At 40.9% G+C, this 25,282-nt stretch overlaps 4 protein-coding genes and 1 long non-coding RNA gene across 10 annotated transcripts; all 5 read left to right on the top strand.

Moving 5' to 3' along the window:
• Nucleotides 1–8,399: 8,399 nt before the first annotated feature.
• LOC111072030 lies at nt 8,400–10,057 on the top strand. Its single transcript, XM_022363616.2, has one exon. It carries the CDS (start codon nt 8,494–8,496, stop codon nt 9,736–9,738), a length of 1,245 nt encoding a protein of 414 aa, XP_022219308.1. The 5' UTR covers nt 8,400–8,493; the 3' UTR covers nt 9,739–10,057.
• A 99-nt stretch (nt 10,058–10,156) lies between these two features.
• LOC111072029 (G-protein coupled receptor Mth-like) lies at nt 10,157–13,612 on the top strand. Of its 4 annotated transcripts, none has more exons than XM_041592328.1 (8): nt 10,157–10,341; nt 10,415–10,481; nt 11,272–11,790; nt 11,854–12,022; nt 12,089–12,265; nt 12,330–12,834; nt 12,914–13,111; nt 13,422–13,612. In XM_041592328.1, exons 3-8 carry the CDS (start codon nt 11,287–11,289, stop codon nt 13,546–13,548), a joined length of 1,680 nt encoding a protein of 559 aa, XP_041448262.1. In that variant the 5' UTR covers nt 10,157–10,341; nt 10,415–10,481; nt 11,272–11,286; the 3' UTR covers nt 13,549–13,612. The 4 variants fall into 4 exon arrangements, with proteins under 4 accessions (XP_041448262.1, XP_041448263.1, XP_041448260.1 ...); XM_041592329.1 differs by having other exon boundaries at nt 11,854–12,265; nt 12,330–12,593; nt 12,663–12,834; XM_041592326.1 differs by having other exon boundaries at nt 11,854–12,265.
• A 1,619-nt stretch (nt 13,613–15,231) lies between these two features.
• LOC111072032 (fibrinogen-like protein 1) lies at nt 15,232–24,630 on the top strand. Its single transcript, XM_041592402.1, has 3 exons — nt 15,232–15,626; nt 23,758–24,422; nt 24,486–24,630. Exons 1-3 carry the CDS (start codon nt 15,273–15,275, stop codon nt 24,628–24,630), a joined length of 1,164 nt encoding a protein of 387 aa, XP_041448336.1. The 5' UTR covers nt 15,232–15,272.
• On the top strand, nt 17,448–18,721 carry LOC121403945. The gene is made up of 3 exons (XR_005967573.1): nt 17,448–17,771; nt 17,845–17,911; nt 18,702–18,721. It is a non-coding gene; the product is annotated as an uncharacterized LOC121403945 (long non-coding RNA).
• Nucleotides 18,948–21,101, top strand: LOC121403805 (G-protein coupled receptor Mth-like). 3 transcript variants are annotated; one of them, XM_041592330.1, is made up of 6 exons: nt 18,948–19,202; nt 19,266–19,434; nt 19,501–19,677; nt 19,742–20,246; nt 20,326–20,523; nt 20,834–21,101. In XM_041592330.1, exons 1-6 carry the CDS (start codon nt 18,999–19,001, stop codon nt 20,958–20,960), a joined length of 1,380 nt encoding a protein of 459 aa, XP_041448264.1. In that variant the 5' UTR covers nt 18,948–18,998; the 3' UTR covers nt 20,961–21,101. The 3 variants fall into 3 exon arrangements, 2 of the variants coding, with proteins under 2 accessions (XP_041448264.1, XP_041448265.1); XM_041592331.1 differs by having other exon boundaries at nt 19,266–19,677; nt 19,742–20,005; nt 20,075–20,246; XR_005967572.1 differs by having other exon boundaries at nt 19,266–19,677; nt 20,326–20,606; nt 20,834–20,925.
• Nucleotides 24,631–25,282: the final 652 nt, after the last annotated feature.

Raw genomic sequence — 25,282 nt, 5'->3', positions numbered from 1 at the left:
GATAATTTATTTAACATTGATTTCCATGGAGATTAGTTTTAGAGTTTAGCGAAAGGTTTTACAGAAAAGGTGGGTGCGGGCAGGGAGTAATGGGAGGATAAGTAATTGGCCTGTCATTTATGTATAACAAAAGTATCTCAAAGTTAGAACTGAATGGTCTGCCCGTCAATCTGTTGCCATCCTAGCATAGCTTTTATTCCATCTTCTATTCAGCGGACAAAACTCTGAGAACTGCAATTATTCTAGATTTTCTATCCAGTTTCCTATTCCATTTAAAACCAAAACAAAATAAATAATAAATTGCGTAAAAAAAAACCAAAGAGCATTTCAGATTTTCCTTTCCTTCTCCAGACTTTATTCAATCTGTACAAAAATTATATTAAATCCTTGTAATACATACCGATATACATATGTGATTAAAAATGAAAAATTGTAAGGACATGTAAAGTTGTCTTAGTTTTCCCTCGTTTAACCATTCAAATATCTTTTGCTTATCCAATTAAATATAAAGCCAAATAAAGCCAAATAAATACCTTAATTCAATAATAGGGGGCAACTAAAAGCCTTAATTTAATAAGAAAACTCTACAGCAACAAGCAAAGGACACAAAAGATGACGCAAGATTCTCCTTGGGGCCAGAATTACTGATTCAATCCACACAAGTTGCGGTCCAGTTGAGGTCGATGGTAATCCGTAGAAGATGGCCTTTCATCCTTGCAGCCATGGAGTGTTGTAAATTGTAAATGAATGCATTTGTTTTATATCTTGTTCAAGTGCTCCTACAAGTATCCAAGTATCTTGGGTGTTGTCGGGCTACACACACACACACACAAAAGAGAAGGCAGAAATATGCAAATTTGTTTGCCATTCGAAGAGCTAGAGCCGGCCTAAGTAGTCTCAGTAAATTGAAAGCAAAACATTAAGAATTATGCCCAAATGCAATTCCAGACAGAGTGCATCAGGGGGCCATGTGCATGACACTTCTTACATGGCGTTGCACAAGCTGCAAATTGCCTTGCATTCGATTCGAATGGCGTTGCCATTTGTCGATTGTTGTTCGGACACAGATTTCCAATTGTTAGCATCAACATAAATTGCACTTGGGGAGTGCCAAACCCAGAGACAACATCACAAAAAAAAGTATAATAAATATGAGTTCCCCTTTGGATGGCAGGAATTTCACTCATAAATTAAGAGACACTCTTCAAAGTGGGCTATCCGCCACTGCGGATGGGAATTAGATGAGTTTACGAAAATTCTCTAACCTGCAAAACTTTTAATTGAAAACCAAGAAACTCGCCGACTTTCCAACTTTAGAATTCCGCTTAAGCAGACAGTCCTGGGGTCTGGTATTTTAATTTATGACACACAATTAAATGAAAGGATTTTAGCCTCAACCAAAACACCATTTGGCATGACTCTGCTTCGTTTTATTTTTATTTCTTTCACAACAATTTTAAGATTGGCCCACATGGCATTCCTAGAGTTTTAGCCAGGTCTTTTCTCAGCATTTAGTTGGGCTTGGTTTGCTTGGCATGGTATGAGATTGATGGTAATTCTGCCATCATGAGACTTCCCTATAGCAGCCGCACACAATCATAGTTAATTGTGTAAATGCATAACCTTAAGTACGATTAAGTACCTTGGTAAATTATCATAAAAATATTCCCATCCCTCAAAGGTCAATTCATAGTTTTGGGTAAATAAAAATTGAATTCCCGCATTGTTTTTTGTGACGTGTGTCGTTAAGTGTTTTCATTAGGAAATTTATGGAGTATTTACTCTAGCAATACGCGTAACAAAACAGCGGCATTTCGTCTTAATTAAGTGTTTAGCTGACAAAAACTTTCCGGAACTCCAGAGTAACCCAAGAATCGAATTTAAGTAGGAGTAGCCGACAGACACGTGATCAAAACACACACACAACAAAAAATAGAGGATACAAACAATGGAATGGGATTGGGAATTGAGGATTGGTAAGATAGTGTGACAATCGCTCGACTGTCTTTGGAAAGTCAATAAGGGAAGAGCAGAACTCTCATGCAGCACCAACACCACCACCACCGCCATCATCATCATCATTATGATTATTATGGAAAGAGGAAGTGTAACCGAATAGAAAAAACAATAGGAATACAAATACAAATATTGTGCTGATGACTTAATTGATTAAATGCATAAAAAATATAGAGAAAAGAGAGGCGAGAGGCGAGACACCACCATGATCTGTGGGTCTATGGGAATATCTGTCTGAACAGGAGGGAGTGGAATCCCGCGTGTGACCCGACCCTAAGGAGGTGTTAAGGTGAGACCCCGACGACGACCCTTCGGGGGGCGTTTATCAATCAGACAGGCAAACAATCGTTCGATGGGAAACGAAAACCCAGCGCAGGGACACACAGCCAATGAGGTAATCATTGTCGATTAAGCGATTTTGATATCTGGTTACCAGTTTATATGCTGGTTAAAAGCATTCCATAATTATGGTATTATATACATATAGATGTGACGTAACCAAGAAAAACAAAGCAGAATTGTATCTAAGAATTATTGTGTATATTTCTTAGGGATCTATGATATACAGAATATATTATAGGACAGATAATTCTTAGATCTACATGAAAAACCGCACAAATTGGCAACATTTGGTTAATTTAAATGTACAGAAAGCGTGTTAATAAATCCCCATATATATATATCCACATTTAACCTTCAATTCTCAGCTGTTGTTCATCCAATTAATTATGAATTTAAGCTCATATGCAAACACCGCATTCATAGAGAACGAAACCGAGTCCAAGCCCAAGTCCGATTCGTACCAGCAACCACTTCATGGTTCGCAGCATTTGTAGCCACCATAATCAAGCAGCAACAACCGAGGGCTATAATATATCATCAGCGGGCACAGAGCAACATATGTCCAAATAGTGGTGGGTGGCAGGGGCAAGCACATAGGAATAGCAGGGGCAAGCAATCGGCATACTAGGGTGTGTGATATTTTGATCAACCGAATGTGTAAAAGTCATGGAACAAATCGAGGCTCGTTAATAGAAAACAATTAAGTTTTCTACATTCCTTTTTTGTTTTGTTTTGTGTTTTTTTTTTTGTTTGGGGCAAGAGTTGTAGGCCAGGTGGCTGTGGGCTGTGGGCAGGGGCAGGGGCAGGGATTGACATGAACTATGTGTGGCACGTTCCAGCTAATATACGAAATGAAAAGTCAAGTTTTAAATCATTTATCTTGTTTTTCCCATTTTGCTGCAGAAGTGAGAAAAAGTGGGAGAAAAAATGACAAAGGCACGAGCAGAAATGATGCCGCTAAATGAAATTGGCAAAAGGAGAGACCGCGCGACGCCTTGAAGCATGGTCTGAATGCCAAATGAACTGTGTGACAGTGACACCCTGAAAACGGACACTGAATGTGGCATGGCATCCACATCCGCACACACACACACACACATACCTTGGCCGCCGCACTAACTGCTGCTGTCAACCCTTTTGGGCCCTAACTCCCCTCCACCCTTTCGTCATATTATTCAAATTGAAACCGTTTTTCTGTGTACTTTTCGCATTTTTTTTTTTTAGACTCGAAACTGGAAACTGCCGCCCCATGATTAATTCACGCAATTCGTATTGGATTTGGGGTGTTCTCAATTCTAGGTTTAGTTGACACCATGTTTAAAACCCTTCTCCTGTTTGGGCACTTGACTTGGGCAATTGCAATTGCAATTGCTTCTTTGACAAATTGTAATCGTGTGTGAGGCGGCAAAGAAGTGCTTCTGGAAATTAAAAATAGTAAACAAAACGACCTGGTACGTGAATTACTATAAGAAGGGGAGGGAGTACAGGGTTTACACTGAGAACAAAACCGTATTTACAGACAAGAAAAACAGAAACCAAATCTTTTTCTCGCTTACCTCTGGCCCATAATGTAATGCACCGCTACTTCGACTCGCTGCTTACCTTCTGTTCATTCTGTCGATTAATTCACAATTTATTTATCTTTCCATCTTTGATCTGCGTGATTTATAACCTTTTTTTGTCCATTTTTATGTACAACGCGAACACAAGTGGAATAATGTGACCTATTGGTGCCATTTACATGTGTGCATACATACATACTCGTAGATCGAGAGCGCACCGTCCTTAATCACGCTCTTGTTGTTTTTTTTTTCGCATCATTCTACATGATGCAGTCTGCTCTCTTGGAATGGAGAGTGGGAGTGGGAGTGGAGAGTCTTGGAGAACGGCTCTCGCGCTTGGCTTTAACACGCACACACACTCATACACAACGAAAAAAGTGAGACACCTCAAAGCAGGGCGCTCCGCTAACTAAGCAACATTAAATAAATAAATACGTTTATGTATATGCATATCTAGTACATATGTAATACACATTTTACACTTCACTTGGTCATTTTTGCGCACTTTTCATTCACTGGACTGCCTTTTGTTTTGCTTACAGTTGTTCCGGCACTTGATCGCGTTGTGGCGCCGTTTCTGCTCAGCTTCTTCTGCCTCTCTTTAAGTCTCCTCTCTACAACTGCAAAATGAGTTTTACCGTTCCAAGTAGACTTTTTGTGTTGTGAAAAGGATGAAAAAAAAAAGTAGCCGCTGGAGAGTTCAGGCTGGATCCAAGTACATGGAAAATCAAACAGCTGGAAGTAAATTCACAAATATCTGCCAACAGGAACGGCATTTTAATACAACCAAACACTGTAAGATCTGTGATACTATGTATGTATATGTTTTTCAAGGGTATAAAAAAAACTCATCGAACAGGACGTAGTACCTTCCTTACTGGTTAATCTGCTAATTGAAAAAATAAAAAAATGATTTGATATTTTTGCACATCTGAGTTCGCCGCAATTTGTCATACATATGTACATATGCAACGCACGTGTCGCACAGTCAACGGAATACATATAATTCGCACGATTGATGGTTGACATTTTTTAATTTTTCTAAAATTTTGCAATTTGCAAATCAATCAAATTTAGCAAATTGTCTGGAGAATATTTATAGAACCAAAATGCATTAAATTACAATTGAATATCAAGTGCTTTCGAACAGAAATTATGAAGGGGAATCTGAAACCGGATCAATCTTCATGGATTGATGATTGTGTGGAATTTGGCAAATAATTTTATTTTTTTATTTCTATTTACAGAATGAAATCATACGAGTTTCTAGGCCATTCGATTGCGCTTTTGAATCGGGAGGATCAATAAAATAAAAAGCAGAACACACCCAAGCCTTTAGACTCGCGATTTAAAAATAGAAAATGGCAGAATACTTTCCCCCGCAAATTCAAAATGAAATTCTCATTCGTGTGGCAGGAGGAAACATAATCTAGCAAAAGGACTTGACTTCTGGCTCGCCCCCAGTCGGGGGAACTGCGAAATGCATTAAAATGATAAATGAGTGCGATTATTTCCCTATTACCATCAAATTAATACAGCTCCTCTGGTTAGCGCCACTTGGCCGTGCTTGGCGGCTCCGTTACCTGTGCCGCACCCTAGTAAGAGCCAACCAGGCGACGACCAAGCGATTTATTGGCTAAAAATGAATTACAAAGCACAAAAAACAAAAAAAACAGAAAAAAAAAAAAAAGGGGGCCAAATCAAACACAATCAAGCGAATTGGGTTCAGCTGAAGTTCCAGTTCAGGTTACAGCCATGCCGAGCTTGTCCTGTATTGTTGGTTGTTGGTTAAAAATAATCAGACCATTTCGTGTGCCCCTGCCCCCAAGGACAACTGGTTCCCGGGGGGTAAACATCGTTTGTCAAGGGCTTTGACTGCCAAGAACTGGGCACTCCAGTTGCACATCGAGACCAGGTGGGGGGCGCTGGATCCTTTTGACCAGGTTAGACCTACGTGTGTAGCGGCCGTGCGATAAAATAGCCCGTTACAAAATATTTGTTGACATTCCGCGGTAAATTACCATAATTAGTTGATTCGAGACCGACCCATGTTTGATCTGGGGTGTGTGTGTGCTGTATGTCTCCATGTCAGCTCTCCAGTTAGTCAAGGCAGTCAGTCAACATAATGCCAAAAACAGGGTCACTGCCACTGCCACTGCCACACAGAGGCCACAGCTAAAAGGATAATAATTAGAGCATATGTACGGATTGAGTGCAAATATTGACTAGAGCTGCGCTGCCTCTGCCCACCATTTGTCATCATTTCGTGTCTCGTTCTGGTGCGTAAGCCCAAATTAATCAGTTTGGTATCAATATCCGAGCAAACATTGCTTCACATAAAACATATGTATGTATGCATATCGAGCATACAATATGTCCAAAAAGGATACACTGCATGGCTTGAGGGGGGAGGGGGGGCGATGAAAAACTATTGTGGTTGGGCCGGCTATGGAACATTGCAAACCAATATTTAACAGTAGTCTGATTTCGTTTGGTGGTTAGAATTGAACCAACCGTTTCTTAAGCCTATTTGGCTTTTTCTTCTTTTTGTTTTTTTGCTTTAGTAAATCCTTAAAATTATATAGAAGATAGAAACTCTACCTCTTTAAGGAGTATCATATACTGATAAAGCACTACCAAATAGTCCGTATAAACACACAAAACAAATGTACATTAAAGAGATTCGTAAATTAAGGATAAATCTAATTTGCAGAAACCAAACCAAAAATCACTATTTTAGAGCTCTTCATGGGCCCAAGGTTAACCTCAGAGTTCTCCTTTGCAGCTTCACAATGACAAAGTCATTAGTTGAAACTCCCTACTTCCGTTTGTTTCTGTTTCCGGGTGGCAGCAATAAAGTCCACGATGACAGAGGATGAACCAATGGACCGCAAATTAATCCCAATTCCCTCTGTTTTGAGCCGCAGCCACAATTAATATGCGAAACCACCGCCCCACGCCCATATCCGCAGAGAGAGAGAGAGAGAGAGAGAGAGAGAGAGGATTAGGACAGTTAAATGACTTTAAATTAAGCCGATGTGCGTCTGTCGATTTAATTAAAATCAAAACCAAATCTTTGCCCCTGACCCCGCCTCTTTTGCCCAAACGAAATAGACAAATAATAAAAGCATAAATAATGCAAAACAATAAATGAGCAAATATTCATAAATTATTAACGCCCCTGCCTTGAGAGTCGTGACTGCTGAAGGGGGCGACTGCTACAGCGACTCCTCACAAAAGACTGCACAAATACCCAAAATATTTTGCCAAAGCATTTAGAAGGACAATGAGGCACGAACGAGCACAGTCCAGCCCAGCCCAGCCCAGCTCCGGAACCGAAGGCCAGATGACAGGAATGGTGGAAGAATAGCAAATCCCCGCAACAAATAATTGAGCCTCATAAAGGAAATATCATTCATTGATTTTCCTCTTGCGACCACAACAGACTCTCGACCCCTCACTCGCTCATACACCCCACCCCGACAGCAGCAGCAAGTGGATGAAGACCTATTCCTTGGCCGAGCACAAAATGGGGTGCCAAACGCTTGGTGTTGGATGGGGTAGGGTGGCGGTTGTGCCACCAGGGGGAGGCTGTCAGCACAGAAACAATATGGACAGCTGACGAAACTACTATCACACCCAGGCGATGGCCACGCTTCATGGGGAAGATGTTCACATGAATTTCGAAATCTATGCCCCGTCATGATTTGCACAAAAAATATACTTCGCCCAGAGACAGAGCAAAGGGACTAGGCAGGATTTTTGTGTTGGACAGGGGGAAGCCACAAAAAGACAAATGATAAATTATGAAGGCGATTTTTGTTAATTTGATGACATTGATAACGGGCCAAGACCAGATTACTCCAAGTGTTCAGCGCAGAGTCTTTGTATTCAAAATATTATTGGTCCGGTCAAAAATGGAGTGAAAGGTGGAACCAACGGCAAGGAAGATTCGTATGGTAATTATTGCGAAAAAAAAAACCAGGAGAGAAGTGCCCTGGGGCAACGTATGACAGCAACAACAAATTGATTTTATTTAGAAGCAAGAAAAAACACACCTATTTGAATCATCGAATAATTTGAGAACAAATGATTTTGAATCGACCGCCAAAAGAAAATACAATTCAGCTTTCCACAGAGTACATTACTTCTAACAGCAGCTAGCTTTTGTAAGTGAGCTCTTACTAGGGCTGCAAAACAAATCAAACAAAGCAAAGTGGAAACAAAATACAATCCGTGGAACCTTATTATGTAAGCAATCTAATGAAAAGGAGTTCGGAAAACTAGCCAATCTTGTGCAAAATTCATTGAGGAATTGGATAAAATTATTTGTTTAGGGCCGAGAGGGCCAACTAGGTAGTCATTTTAAATCGAATATCAGTATATTTTATCAGTATATTTGCGGTATATTTTTATGATGACAAGGTATATTTTGGTATATTTCTGGGGGTCAAGCGGTATATTTCAGCGATAAATCCGCGGTCACACTGCTTATAGCATTTCGAAAAAAAATAAATAAAAATAGCAACAAATGCCTAAAACGTAAGAATAAGTACACCATATTCGAGCAAATATGAGTGCCTACAATCGGAAGATGTTGAAAAAGAAGAGCTCCAGCGTGGGGGCATCGTCCGACGCCGAGATGGACGAGTCCGGCTACATGTCCTTTCGAGTGCAGCACAACTCGACCGCGGAGGCGCCATTTTTGTTGGAACGCGAGTGCGAGAGCGAGAACTGTCGCAATGCAACAAATACAACGCTAACCAGAGGCTTTGCCTCGTCGCTGTACCAAACGCCGTCCGACAGCCATTCGAGAGATCAATTCTGGAGCAGGAACTACCCGCTGACCGTGCCCGCCAGCAACAGCTCCAATAGCTTCGACGAGCCCTATAGGACGCCGCACCTGCAGGATGTACAGAGTGTACCGAAGCGGCGCAGGAAGCACTTTCTGGCGCCGCACAGCAGCCCGAAGAAGTCGAAGAAGCTGCTGTTCCCACAGCCGGACGAGCCACTGAACAAGAGACGCTACTTCGATGGCTTGGAACATTGCGACATCTTCAGTATGCTGAGCCAAACCCAGCCGGCCCTGGAGTGCATACTGAAGCATGTGAATGGCCAAACGCTGGACGTAATGACCAAAGTATCGAAAAGCTGGGAGCTGACTGTCTACAAGAGCCAGCGGTCCGTGGAGCGACTGCAAAATCATCGCCTCAAGATGAGCCTCACCAAAGAGAATCCCTATCTGCCCAAGAGGAGACACAATGTGTTCAAAACCAACTCAACAGTGCCATTACAGACTTCGAATAGTATAAACGCCAATCACACCTCGTCTCTCTTCGATGCAGCCCACAACAGTCCCCAGCTGATGGAGGCAGACGCCGGCCGCGTATTGAAGGAGCAAACCCAACGAATCAAGTGTCCGCGCTGCGGCAAGGGCAGCCGCGTCTTCGTCAGCGAGGCTGTGCGGGAGCGCAGCGAGGGGAGCCAGCTGCTGTCGCAAACACTGCCACCGAATAGAAATTCATTTGCCATCAGCACGAGGCCACCCATGTCACGCTTCCTGTCGCTGGATCTCGAGGAGATCAGGGGCTCGCAGCCGACCTACAACTTTGCCGAATGTACCAGTGTCATCTGCAAGTTTCGCTTCTGCATTAACTGCCTGTGCAAGTCGCATCCGGGCGAGCGATGCCTGGTCACCGAGCTGGGTACACCCTCAAAGCTGATGATGCCCAGCGAGAGGCTGACGCCACCGCCGCGCAACCAGAGGCAAGACTACAAGCTCAAGAAGAAGAACTCACTGAAGCGCTTGTGCTTTTAATTCCATAGTTTTAGTTAATTGTAGTTGGTAGCAACTTGAAAATGTTCGTTTGCCCAAGTTCTTTTTACGTTGAGTATTCGAGTGAGTTCGTATTATGTTTACTTTGCGTTAAGTTAAGTTCCGTTTTAACTGTTTGTCATCCATCACCACACATGCATAACAACACACAAATTATCATTAATATGTACGTACACATTTTTACACTGTTCTCGCCTCAAGACTCCTGAACAATCTGTACCTCTGCTCTGTGAGATTAAGCCACACACATACAAAAGTATTTTTTACATTTTAAAAATATAAGAACCATACAAACATCTAAGATTTAAGTTGTGTTGTGTTGTATCTTCCTGAATGCGTAGGGAGTATTGTGTTTTGTGCTTGGTCAGGTATCAAATAGAAAGCAGCCAGTCGCCACAGAGTTCCAGTAGATCGATCGTTCCTATTGAACAAATAGCATAAATTGAACTACAAATTGTTGTTTGTCCTGGCTTATTCTATATCTTTTTTAAGGTTCGATGCAGTGTCTCGCATCCTAAATCTTAAATCTTGTCTTGTTTGTGTGCCAAAGGAGAGTTTTACTGCCGCTCTTTGCGATTCTCATAGGTAAGTAGCTAAGCAGTAGTTTGATGGGCAAGTTGGCACTTAAATATGTTTATTCCCTCTCCTTCATATCTAGTGAATTGAATTGAATTTGTTAAACTTAGGACCAAAACAATGGACTGAATTTCTATGTATTGGAATAAGTTTGTATTATTTTTATTATTTCTTTATTTTTAGTTTTATAAAAATTACTCTCAAACATTCCTACCATTTTAAACTTTTTAAAAATTTTCAATGGAAATTCCGATATATCGATGGAACGACCATCGTTGGTTTTATGCCACCCAGGAAAGTCAAAGACCTTCTAACGAATGTCAAAAAAATAAAAAAAATATTTCCGGGTGCTTTTTTATCCAGAAATTTAAAGGGAAATCTCTAATCCAGTTTATGTTTACGGATACAAAAACAATTTAATATTGCCGAAAATCCGAGTTGAAAGAGGACAATTCTTGCTCAGAAAAATCAGAATAATTTCTCCTAAAATGAATACTGCTTTGAGCCATATTAAAGGTGTATTTACTGTATTGGGAATAAATGCGGGACTTATTTTTGAATTGTGAATATGGAAAATATGTTGGATATGTCGCGTTTTCTGGGTTAACTTTCTTATCAGCACTGCTTATGTGTTCTTTGGCGAATGAGTCCCGAGTGCACAATTATCCAAGCAACGTGAATCATAGTTCGAACAGGGCTATCGGCATTGGGTCACTGAGGAGTTTTGAGCGGTCCGTTGGGAGGGGCGCTTCAGTAAGAGTAATCTCTGAATATGCTCTTGTGTATTTCTATGAAAAGTCTTCCAAACTTTAAACCACAGGACACATCCTAATTTTTGCAGTCTGTATACAAATAAATATAAAATTTTATCCATATACAATCTGATTATCCAACTAATCGTGCTATATTTCTGATAACATCTGCTCCTTTCACTTGCAGATTCTCTGAATTAGAATGCTGCTGATATTTCACGGGTTGGCTGCCAGTCTGCTGGCTGCAGTGGCCTCTGCTGGAACCGAGAGGGACACCATTCCCGGCTGTGACTACTTCGACACGGTGAACGTGACGGGGAGCCAGCGGCTGATCAATGGTTCGTTTCTGTACCAGGGCCTGCTCATTCCGGCCGAGCTTACGGCTGAATTTTGCCACAGGCTAATGCCGGACTACACCACGCAACCGGTGGAGAAACATTTGCGAGGATGCGTTTGCCGGCTGAGGCCCTGTCTGCGGCTCTGCTGCCACCACTCTCAGTTGATGGCCAATGGGCAGTGCGGTGGCAGCATCGAGATGGACCTGACACGACTGAATCCGTACCTGAATGTGACGCTGGACAATGGCACGGTGGCAAGGCGACACTTCCAGACTGAGTTTGTCATTCAGAGCGATCTGCCGATTCCCTGCAACGATATGTACCCACTCAACGATGGAGAGGAGATGGATCAGTACATAGTGTTTGAGGTTTGGACCCCCGCCATCTGTACCCCGTATCCCGCGAATTCTAATGCCAGTGATCTTCCTTAGAATGGGTCCTTCTTCCGATCCTACGACAGTGCAACGATGAGCAAGCGGGAATACTGCCTTCAGCCGTATCACTTCAACAAAGGCGAGACGGAGTCATTCCGGATAATTGCCCACGACTGCACGATTGAGTCGAAAGAGTCGAAAGTCGACAAGATTGGCCAAACCATTGGTGAGCACTGTTCCAATCCTTTCCGATCTTTGATCACATCTAAACTATTTCTTTTGCTATCCTCAGTGATCGTGCTTAGCCTCTTGTGCCTCGCCTGCACGATCACCGTCTATCTGTATCTGAAGAAGCTGCAGAATCTCCATGGAAAGTGTTTCGTTTGCTGTCTGTTCTGCCTGTTTATAGTTTACCTTTGCCTACTGCTGGACTTGTGGGATCTGACAATGAACATTTGCCAGCCATCAGGTAGTCTTCCTTATCGGATATTAGTTCAGAAGCAATCGAATATCAACCTCTCTTCCCACTGTAGGTTACATTGGCTACTACTTCGCGATGGCCATGTTCCTGTGGCTGTCAGTCATCAGTTGGAATCTCCGCTGCACACTCGGCTGCAGTGTGAGCGCTCTGAGTCGGGATCTGCCGGCATACGTGTTTCTTGTGTGCCACATCTATGCCTGGGGAGTGGCGCTCATACTCACGGCCGTCACTTATATGGTGGATCACCTAGTGGAGGATAATGCGGAGAATGAGTCCTGGATGCCAGGCGTTGGGTTCTACAACTGTTGGATCAAGAGTGGGTCGCTTAGCTGTCTCCTGTTGGGTTGGACTAACAGTATTCAACAGTATTCAACTCTTCCTGTAGCTCACGACTGGTCGGCCATGCTTTACTTCTATGGACCGATGTCGATTCTGATCATTTTCAATGTTACCATGTTCATTCTCACGGCAATGCGAATTGTTGCGGATAAACGCGAACTGCAGGATATTGGCGATCGCCAGGAGAGAAAGCGCAAACTAAACTCCGACAAACAGACGTACGAATTTTAACCGCACATGTTCTAACAGATATCATCAATCGATTATCGATTGTCTGTGTTCTTATCCCACTCACAGCTATTGCTTCTTTCTGCGACTCTTCATCATCATGGGCGTGCACTGGAGCCTGGAGATACTCTACTACTTGTTGCAGGACGACCGGATAGTGAATAAAGTGTTTCTGGTGGCCGATTACTTCAACTGGACTTCACAGGGCATCATCATCTTTTTCCTGTTCGTGATGAAGCGCAGTGTTTTGAGGTTGTTCAAGGAACGGTAAGCGATCGGGTTGCATCACGAAAATATCTCCGTAACGACCATTGTTCCGAGGAAGATATATCACTCGAAGAGTGCTCGAGGTAAAGCGACTGATTCTCCTCTCATTTCATTGGTGTTTGGCCTGTACTTTGGTGTCGGCTAACTACTAAAACGTATTGAATAGATCTCTACTCCCAGCATGGTTAAGGTTCTCTTTTCTGGTGCTAGCTTTAGTAATTTACTGGTCAGAATTCTGCTAACCCGTTTGCTCCCTTTCTGCCTGATTTCTATCCTCAACTAAACCTCTAACATTTGATCTCTCTCCTAGAAATCAGTCAAGGAACACACGAAGTGTCGCAAGCATCAAATTCCACTCGAGTCGCAATACAAATGGACGTCAAACAGCTCAACTCCCGCAAGATAACTCAACCGCGCAGGTCTCTATCCAGATGTAGGAGCCATTCTATGGAAAGCTTACTTACGGCCAATACCAGACACCATTTTACCGCTTCGTGCCAAACCATCGTTTTTTTATTTTATAGATTTGGGTCTTAAAAAATGTTTAATGCCATTTTTTTTCTGGGCAGAACTTTTTTTTAAATAATTAAAAACACATTTTTTTTTTTATATAATTTAATTATCCTGAATATGGTTGTAATGAACTTGGCATTGTGAAAAGCTGATGAATGCATCTATAAAGTATACCTGAAAATGTTGTAGCTTCAAAAATTTTTTTACTTTAAAAACTCAGATAAAATTGAACAAAATCTTAAGAGAATGCATAGTTATAGCAATTATCCAGAAAGAAATAAGTTTGTCGTTAAATTTGAATTGACGAGCTCATGGCAAATATTCACGCAGAAATCATCGCTATACCGCCCGAGATGCTCGAAAATTTAATGGAAAACGCTGCAAAAGAGGTACATTTTACTGTGTCCAACAATGGCGGCCACTGGATACTGGATTAATTTTGTTTTCCAAAATTAGTCTCAGCAAACTCTAAAAGAACCAAATTAAATAAAAATACCCTTTATATAAAAATAGGTTGACAACTGTCAAACTTATTCAAGGTTTGCATAGAGCACTAAAAGTTGGCGTACCCTGTACATATGTACATATATGTATATATATGCTTTAATTTTTATCGAGATCATTATATGCCCGCCTGACTATACTTATCACTCAAACCCGCTGACTTTGCACTTTGGCACTTTCTACACTTTCATATTTAAAATGATGCAACTGTACATTTCTTAGGAGAGAAAATGAGAGAAAAAGATTTCACTATGAGAAAATTCATCAATGAAGATTAATTTGCAGCCAAACAAAATAAAATAAAATGGATTTGCACAAGGCACAAGAGCCCAAGCATCGGCCTTGAAACATAAAATTTCATTGTTGTTTCTATGCGGCGGTAATTAGATTTCGAAGAAATCTAATAAATATTGAAATAAATTAATTCTATATAAGATTTTCGGGGAAAAATAGCACCATTAAAGAGGCTAAAGTCCGGGTCACTATTCCAGAGATTTCAGCAAATACCGATTAAAATGAGGAAAGCGAATAACTTTAACAACTTTCAGATACTCTTGCTAGGCAATTGATTCTATGACGGATAAGTTCCCTGAATTCTTGTATAGTAGCTGTTCTAAATTGAGGATATGGAAATAATGGCAGTGATATGGAATTTCATTTAATGCAATTTCATAAATGAAAGAACGACAGCTATAAGATATTCAGCATACCCGGCCTTGGTCCATTTAATTATAATTCGAGTCCATGCCGGAAGCGGCGAACAACTTAAATATATACATATATAAAAATACATATTTTGATACATACATAATATATGAAAAGATTAGAATTAGTTTAAAATTTAAATATATGCGTACATGGGCGTACCCAGGTAGAGGCTGGGAGGGATGAAGCTTCCCCCATCCATTAAGCATAGTTTTTGGTAAGAAAAACCAATTTTAATTGAATGACATTTTTGTTGTTTAAGTGATTTCATGTGAAAGGGGTGCCGCCCCTTCGCGAAATCCTGGTTACGCCCTTGTACATATGTATACTGTATTAAGCATGTCGTATGAGCAAAGTGATAACAATAAATATATTTAAATGGGACTTGAATTGGAAATCAGTTCAGTTTTGCATCGACAGTGCGAGAGTCAAGTGAAATATGAAGTTCTCGACGTTTCTGGTCCTTATCCTTTGGATGTTTCTGCAGGGGATGTCCTCCCTTGCCAGTGGATACGAAATGGCGCAGGATGTTAGCTTCCCGGAGCAGTGCCATGGATATTGTTTCTCAGTACTCCAGCCATTAATCGATCATGTTCTCAAGTTAAAAGAGGCAACGGATGACAATGATAAAATGAAAGTCGAAAAAATACACTCACTGGAGCTTACCATTAACAATTTGCAGAGTCAGCTACTAAAAAGTGAGACGGAAATAAAAAACAATGTGGAGCAAATCAAGGTTAAAGACGAACAAATCAAGCAGAAAGACGATCAAATCAAGCTGAAAGACGAACAAATAAAGAATCTCAGAAAGCAAATCAAAGGGAAAGTCGGGGAAATCTACGGGAAAGACAAAGAAATCATCATGAAAGTCGAAGAAATCAAGAATCTCAGAGAGGATGTGAAGATGATTTCGTGTCTCAATAGTCCAAATAGCGTTTTTGAGATGAAGGTCAAGGGAATGGAGCAGTTTGAAAGTCCCTGCGATTCGCCTCGATGGACGGTCATTCAACGGCGTATCAACGGAAGTGTTGACTTTAATCGCAGCTGGACGGATTACAAAGATGGATTTGGAGATGAACGGGGAGAGTTCTTCCTGGGACTGGAAACAATCCATCTAATGACCCTGGCCCAGCCTCACGAGTTGTACATCATACTTAGAGATGTGAATGGAACCACAAAATATGCTCGATACGATGATTTCGAAGTAGGAAGCGAAAATGAAGCCTACAAACTGAAATCGCTGGGAGAGTATTCAGGAACGGCCAGAGATTCATTTAGTTACCATCTAGACATGAAGTTTACCACATTGGACCGGGATAATGACCTGGCTGAGGAAAGCAATTGCGCGGAAAATCATGCAGTTGGTTGGTTTAAGAAGACTATGAAGTGGTACTCATATTTGTGAATGTGAATTCAGACGAATTTATCGTATTAATTTTCTTATTGTTACAGTTTGCTCAATGCAAAATATTATGACGATGGTAAAAGAACTCCCCCTCAAAAATTCGGCATTCATTGGGCTACTTGGAAGAACTACAATGACTACGCGATCTCGCTTACATTTTCTCAAATGATGATAAGACCTAAACCGTTGTAAAATGAGTCTCTTTAATGACATTTTAATAGTTAAGTTAATCCAGAAAGACGAATATATTTATCCACTTTTAATTTATGCTAAAATGAGTTTACAATTGAATATTCAAATATTTGTTAGCATTCATTTTTAAAGCTTCCTTCATGGTTTTAAAAGTACTGTTTGGACATTTTGTTTTCCCTTCCTGGTTTTCCCAATCCAATAAAGGGACTCCTTGAAATAAGCTAAATTGTGGTAAATTGATTCATCAATCGGATACAATTTTCCGGGGTACCACAGAAATCACTTCCGCTTAAATGTCTCCTCAATTCCATTCAGCGGTGCCACACACCGATTTCTACGCTGTTTCGAAATCGCGCCCTTTTGATCCAGCGATTTGATTAAATACACCCATAAAACAATTGTATCCTCATCCATGGGTATGGGTATGGGTGGGGGGATGCCGCTACCTCGCTTTCGCTATTCACAAAACAATCCAAAAAGCAACTAAAAGAAATAGAGAGAGGGATCAGTAATATGTATGTTTACGTAAAGCTCGGCGGCCACTGTCTGAATTACTCACTTGATCAACTGCTGAGCAGAGGGCTTGTGGAAGGGCACATCGGATAGCAGATTGTCGAGGAATTGCTTGTAGGAATCCGATGAAGGATCATCCTCTCGAATGGCCGTCACAGCGCCCGTCATCAGTGGCATGCATAAAGATTGTATGGCAAAATTGCCATTCGCCAGCGATGCCAGGGCAGCAAATAGCCATTTTCGATTTGAGTGTCAAAGAGGCACTGAGAGCTAGATCCACGACCAGCAATCGCCAGAAAGCCCTGAAATTGCCTTTGGGTGAGTGCCAAATGGCTTCTAATTATATTCCTTTGTACTATTTATGGCCCTTTTTGAACCCATAGGTTTCCGTTTAAACACCACGGATGAAAAGGCCAAGCGTGTCTACGAGAAACTCGCCTCAAGACTCCTGAACAATCTGTACCTCTGCTCTGTGAGATTAAGCCACACACATACAAAAGTATTTTTTACATTTTAAAAATATAAGAACCATACAACCATCTAAGATTTAAGTTGTGTTGTTTTGTATCTTCCTGAAAGCGTAGGGAGTATTGTGTTTTGTGCTTGGTCAGGTATCAAATAGAAAGCAGCCAGTCGCCACAGAGTTCCAGTAGATCGATCGTTCCTATTGAACAAATAGCATAAATTGAACTACAAATTGTTGTTTGTCCTGGCCTATTCTATATATTTTTTAAGGTTCGATGCAGTGTCTCGAATCCTAAATCTTAAATCTTGTCTTGTTTGTGTGCCAAAGGAGAGTTTTACTGCCGCTCTTTGCGATTCTCATAGGTAAGTAGCTAAGCAGTAGTTTGATGCGCAAGTTGGCACTTAAATATGTTTATTCCCTCTCCTTCATATCTAGTGAATTGAATTGAATTTGTTAAACTTAGGACCAAAACAATGGACTGAATTTCTATGTATTGGAATAAGTTTGTATTATTTTTATTATTTCTTTATTTTTAGTTTTATAAAAATTACTCTCAAACATTCCTACCATTTTAAACTTTTTAAAAATTTTCAATGGAAATTCTGATATATCGATGGAACGACCATCGTTGGTTTTATGCCGCCCAGGAAAGTCAAAGACCTTCTAACGAATGTCAAAAAAATAAAAAAAATATTTCCGGGTGCTTTTTTATCCAGAAATTTAAAGGGAAATCTCTAATCCAGTTTATGTTTACGGATACAAAAACAATTTAATTTTGCCGAAAATCCGAGTTGGAAGAGGACAATTCTTGCTCAGAAAAATCAGAATAATTTCTCCTAAAATGAATACTGCTTTGAGCCATATTAAAGGTGTATTTACTGTATTGGGAATAAATGCGGGACTTATTTTTGAATTGTGAATATGGAAAATATGTTGGATATGTCGCGTTTTCTGGGTTAACTTTCTTATCAGCACTGCTTATGTGTTCTTTGGCGAATGAGTCCCGAGTGCACAATTATCCAAGCAACGTGAATCATAGTTCGAACAGGGCTATCGGCATTGGGTCACTGAGGAGTTTTGAGCGGTCCGTTGGGAGGGGCGCTTCAGTAAGAGTAATCTCTGAATATGCTCTTGTGTATTTCTATGAAAAGTCTTCCAAACTTTAAACCACAGGACACATCCTAATTTTTGCAGTCTGTATACAAATAAATATAAAATTGTATCCATATACAATCTGATTATCCAACTAATCGTGCTATATTTCTGATAACATCTGCTCCTTTCACTTGCAGATTCTCTGAATTAGAATGCTGCTGATATTTCACGGGTTGGCTGCCAGTCTGCTGGCTGCAGTGGCCTTTGCTGGAACCGAGAGGGACACCATTCCCGGCTGTGACTACTTCGACACGGTGAACGTGACGGGGAGCCAGCGGCTGATCAATGGTTCGTTTCTGTACCAGGGCCTGCTCATTCCGGCCGAGCTTACGGCTGAATTTTGCCACAGGCTAATGCCGGACTACACGTTCGTGCGAGGATGCGTTTGCCGGCTGAGGCCCTGTCTGCGGCTCTGCTGCCACCACTCTCAGTTGATGGCCAATGGGCAGTGCGGTGGCAGCATCGAGATGGACCTGACACGACTGAATCCGTACCTGAACGTGACGCTGGACAACGGCACGGTGGCAAGGCGACACTTCCAGACTGAGTTTGTCATTCAGAGCGATCTGCCGCTTCCCTGCAACGATATGTACCCACTCAACGATGGAGAGGAGATGGATCAGTACATAGTGTTTGAGGTTTGGACCCCCGCCATCTGTACCCCGTATCCCGCGAATTCTAATGCCAGTGATCTTCCTTAGAATGGGTCCTTCTTCCGATCCTACGACAGTGCAACGATGAGCAAGCGGGAATACTGCCTTCAGCCGTATCACTTCAACAAAGGCGAGACGGAGTCATTCCGGATAATTGCCCACGACTGCACGATTGAGTCGAAAGAGTCGAAAGTCGACAAGATTGGCCAAACCATTGGTGAGCACTGTTCCAATCCTTTCCGATCTTTGATCACATCTAAACTATTTCTTTTGCTATCCTCAGTGATCGTGCTTAGCCTCTTGTGCCTCGCCTGCACGATCACCGTCTATCTGTATCTGAAGAAGCTGCAGAATCTCCATGGAAAGTGTTTCGTTTGCTGTCTGTTCTGCCTGTTTATAGTTTACCTTTGCCTACTGCTGGACTTGTGGGATCTGACAATGAACATTTGCCAGCCATCAGGTAGTCTTCCTTATCGGATATTAGTTCAGAAGCAATCGAATATCAACCTCTCTTCCCACTGTAGGTTACATTGGCTACTACTTCGCGATGGCCATGTTCCTGTGGCTGTCAGTCATCAGTTGGAATCTCCGCTGCACACTCGGCTGCAGTGTGAGCGCTCTGAGTCGGGATCTGCCGGCATACGTGTTTCTTGTGTGCCACATCTATGCCTGGGGAGTGGCGCTCATACTCACGGCCGTCACTTATATGGTGGATCACCTAGTGGAGGATAATGCGGAGAATGAGTCCTGGATGCCAGGCGTTGGGTTCTACAACTGTTGGATCAAGAGTGGGTCGCTTAGCTGTCTCCTGTTGGGTTGGACTAACAGTATTCAACAGTATTCAACTCTTCCTGTAGCTCACGACTGGTCGGCCATGCTTTACTTCTATGGACCGATGTCGATTCTGATCATTTTCAATGTTACCATGTTCATTCTCACGGCAATGCGAATTGTTGCGGATAAACGCGAACTGCAGGATATTGGCGATCGCCAGGAGAGAAAGCGCAAACTAAACTCCGACAAACAGACGTACGAATTTTAACCGCACATGTTCTAACAGATGTCATCAATCGATTATCGATTGTCTGTGTTCTTATCCCACTCACAGCTATTGCTTCTTTCTGCGACTCTTCATCATCATGGGCGTGCACTGGAGCCTGGAGATACTCTACTACTTGTTGCAGGACGACCGGATAGTGAATAAAGTGTTTCTGGTGGCCGATTACTTCAACTGGACTTCACAGGGCATCATCATCTTTTTCCTGTTCGTGATGAAGCGCAGTGTTTTGAGGTTGTTCAAGGAACGGTAAGCGATCGGGTTGCATCACGAAAATATCTCCGTAACGACGATTGTTCCGAGGAATATATATCACTCGAAGAGTGCTCGAGGTAAAGCGACTGATTCTCCTCTCATTTCGTTGGTGTTTGGCCTGTACTTTGGTGTCGGCTAACTACTAAAACTTATTGAATAGATCTTTACTCCCAGCATAGTTAAGGTTCTCTTTTCTGGTGCTAGCTTTAGTAATTTACTGGTCAGAATTCTGCTAACCCGTTTGCTCCCTTTCTGCCTGATTTCTATCCTCAACTAAACCTCTAACATTTGATCTCTCTCCTAGAAATCAGTCAAGGAACACACGAAGTGTCGCAAGCATCAAATTCCACTCGAGTCGCAATACAAATGGACGTCAAACAGCTCAACTCCCGCAAGATAACTCAACCGCGCAGGTCTCTATCCAGATGTAGGAGCCATTCTATGGAAAGCTTACTTACGGCCAATACCAGACACCATTTTACCGCTTCGTGCCAAACCATCGTTTTTATACCCGTACTCAAAAAAGAGTTAAGGGGTATATTAGATTTGTGGTAAAAGTGGATGTGTGCAACGCAGAGAAGGAAACGTTTCCGACCCCATAAAGTATATATATTCTTGATCAGCATCAATAGCCGAGTCGATAGAGCCATGTCTGTCTGTCCGTCTGTCCGTCTGACCGTCTGTCCGTCTTGTTTGACGCCTGGATCTCAGAGACTATAAGAGCTAGGGCAACCAAATTTGGTTTCCAGACTCATGTGATATCACACTGCTACAAGTGTATTTCAAAATTTCGCCCCACCCCCTTCCGCCCCCACAAATGACGAAAATCTGTGGCAGGCACAATTTTAAAGATACGATAAAACTAAAAACGCAGTATCGTAGAGAATGACCATATCTACCAGACTGCCGAATCTGAATCAGATCGGAAAATAATTATAGCCAGAATGAAGAAATTAATTTTCAGTTGGCTCCCCTGCCCCCTCCTGCCAACGACAACGCAACTCATTTTCCCTTCTCGCTCGCACACTCTGCCGCGTTCAGTGCGCGAGCAACCCCTAGCGGAGGAGATGTAGAATCTAAATGGTACATGTTTAATCTACATGTTAGATGTAGAATATACATAATATATGTTGATGTAGATAACAAAAATGGAAAAATGTAAAATGTAAAATTTTTTTTTTAATTCTAAAATTCTAAAAAATCATATGCTCAAAAATTTATATAGTGACTGAGTACGGGTATAAGTAGAGTCGCGTCTTTAGAAGCGACTCGCACGTTCCTTCTCGTTTTTTCTGGGACAGAACTTTTTTTTAAATAATTAAAAACACATTTTTTTTTTTATATAATTTAATTATCCTGAATATGGCTGTAATGAACTTGGCATTGTGAAAAGCTGATGAATGCATCTATAAAGTATACCTGAAAATGTTGTAGCTTCAGCTTACCGTCCGGAAAATATTAAAATTTTTTTACTTTAAAAACTCAGATAAAATTGAACAAAATCTTAAGAGAATGCATAGTTATAGCAATTATCCAGAAAGAAATAAGTTTGTCGTTAAATTTGAATTGACGAGCTCATGGCAAATATTCACGCAGAAATCATCGCTATACCGCCCGAGATGCTCGAAAATGTAATGGAAAACGCTGCAAAAGAGGTACATTTTACTGTGTCCAACAATGGCGGCCACTGGATACTGGATTAATTTTGTTTTCCAAAATTAGTCTCAGCAAACTCTAAAAGAACCAAATTAAATAAAAATACCCTTTATATAAAAAAATAGGTTGACAACTGTCAAACTTATTCAAGGTTTGCATAGAGCACTAAAAGTTGGCGTACCCTGTACATATGTACATATATGTATATATATGCTTTAATTTTTGTCGAGATCATTATATGCCCGCCTGACTATACTTATCACTCAAACCCGCTGACTTTGCACTTTGGCACTTTCTACACTTTCATATTTAAAATGATGCAACTGTACATTTCTTAGGAGAGAAAATGAGAGAAAAAGATTTCACTATGAGAAAATTCATCAATGAAGATTAATTTGCAGCCAAACAAAATAAAATAAAATGGATTTGCACAAGGCACAAGAGCCCAAGCATCGGCCTTGAAACATAAAATTTCATTGTTGTTTCTATGCGGCGGTAATTAGATTTCGAAGAAATCTAATAAATATTGAAATAAATTAATTCTATATAAGATTTTCGGGGAAAAATAGCACCATTAAAGAGGCTAAAGTCCGGGTCACTATTCCAGAGATTTCAGCAAATACCGATTAAAATGAGGAAAGCGAATAACTTTAACAACTTTCAGATACTCTTGCTAGGCAATTGATTCTATGACGGATAAGTTCCCTGAATTCTTGTATAGTAGCTGTTCTAAATTGAGGATATGGAAATAATGGCAGTGATATGGAATTTCATTTAATGATATTTCATAAATGAAAGAACGACAGCTATAAGATATTCAGCATACCCGGCCTTGGTCCATTTAATTATAATTCGAGTCCATGCCGGAAGCGGCGAACAACTTAAATATATACATATATAAAAATACATATTTTGATACATACATAATATATGAAAAGATTAGAATTAGTTTAAAATTTAAATATATGCGTACATGGGCGTACCCAGGTAGAGGCTGGGAGGGATGAAGCTTCCCCCATCCATTAAGCATAGTTTTTGGTAAGAAAAACCAATTTTAATTGAATGACATTTTTGTTGTTTAAGTGATTTCATGTGAAAGGGGTGCCGCCCCTTCGCGAAATCCTGGTTACGCCCTTGTACATATGTATACTGTATTAAGCATGTCGTATGAGCAAAGTGATAACAATAAATATATTTAAATGGGACTTGAATTGGAAATCAGTTCAGTTTTGCATCGACAGTGCGAGAGTCAAGTGAAATATGAAGTTCTCGACGTTTCTGGTCCTTATCCTTTGGATGTTTCTGCAGGGGATGTCCTCCCTTGCCAGTGGATACGAAATGGCGCAGGATGTTAGCTTCCCGGAGCAGTGCCATGGATATTGTTTCTCAGTACTCCAGCCATTAATCGATCATGTTCTCAAGTTAAAAGAGGCAACGGATGACAATGATAAAATGAAAGTCGAAAAAATACACTCACTGGAGCTTACCATTAACAATTTGCAGAGTCAGCTACTAAAAAGTGAGACGGAAATAAAAAACAATGTGGAGCAAATCAAGGTTAAAGACGAACAAATCAAGCAGAAAGACGATCAAATCAAGCTGAAAGACGATCAAATCAAGCAGAAAGACGATCAAATCAAGCAGAAAGACGAACAAATTAAGAATCTCAGAAAGCAAATCAATGGGAAAGTAGGGAAAATCATCGTGAAAGTCGAAGAAATCAAGAATCTCAGAGAGGATGTGAAGATGATTTCGTGTCTCAATAGTGGCTCAGATGACATTTTTAAGATGAAGGTCAAGGGAATGGAGCAGTTTGAAAGTCCCTGCGATTCGCCTCGATGGACGGTCATTCAACGGCGTATCAACGGAAGTGTTGACTTTAATCGCAACTGGACGGATTACAAAAATGGATTTGGAGATGAACGGGGAAGTTTCTTCCTGGGACTGAACAAAATCCATCTAATGACCCTGGTCCAGCCTCACGAGCTGTACATCCAACTTAGAGATGTGAATGGAACCACAAAATATGCTCGATACGATGATTTCAAAGTAGGAAGTGAAAATGAAGCCTACAAACTGAAATCGCTGGGAGAGTATTCAGGAACAGCCGGAGACTCATTTAGTTACAATCTAGACATGAAGTTTACCACATTGGACCGGGATAATGACATGTTAGAGAAACGCAATTGCGCGGAAAAGCATGCAGGTGGTTGGTGGTTTAATGCTTGCTCTCGAAGGTACTCATATTTGTGAATGTGAATTCAGACGAATTTATCGTATTAATTTTCTTATTGTTACAGTTCCCTCAATGCAAAATATTATGACGATGGTAAAAGAACTCCCCTTCAAATATTCGGCATTCATTGGGCTACTTGGAAGAACTACAATGACTACACGACCTCGCTTACATTTTCTCAAATGATGATAAGACCTAAACCGTTATAAAATGAGTCTCTTTGATGACATTTTAATAGTTAAGTTAATCCAGAAAGACGAATAAATCTATCCACTTTTAATGTGTGCTAAAATGAGTTTACAATTGAATATTCAAATATTTGTTAGCATTCATTTTTAAAGCTTCCTTCATGGTTTTAAAAGTACTGTTTGGACATTTTGTTTTCCCTTCCTGGTTTTCCCAATCCAATAAAGGGACTCCTTGAAATAAGCTAAATTGTGGTAAATTGATTCATCAATCGGATACAATTTTCCGGGGCACCACAGAAATCACTTCCGCTTGAATTTCTCCTCAATTCCATTCCGCGGTGCCACACACCGATTTCTACGCTGTTTCGAAATCGCGCCCTTTTGATCCAGCGATTTGATTAAATACACCCATAAAACACGCCCTAAGCAATTCCAATCTTACTTTCCCACAAAGGTAGTTCAATTGCTGATTAACCCTCATCCAAATAATTTAACATTATACATGTTAAGTTAATAAAATAAGCATTGTAGTAAATCACTATCCAATCCGCTGACTGAATTTTCACTTATTTTGAATTTTGAAACAAAACAGTGTAACCGTAGAGTATGCACTTTTGCACACTGTGGTCACACCGCACCTATCGAAATGTATTACACTCGGTATTTTTTGCAC

This window comes from Drosophila obscura, unplaced genomic scaffold (genome assembly GCF_018151105.1).
Source record: "Drosophila obscura isolate BZ-5 IFL unplaced genomic scaffold, ASM1815110v1 contig_179, whole genome shotgun sequence".
NCBI lineage: Eukaryota > Metazoa > Arthropoda > Insecta > Diptera > Drosophilidae > Drosophila > Drosophila obscura.
Note: the sequence above shows the minus strand (reverse complement) of the source record. Positions and strands in the feature narration are given on the sequence as shown.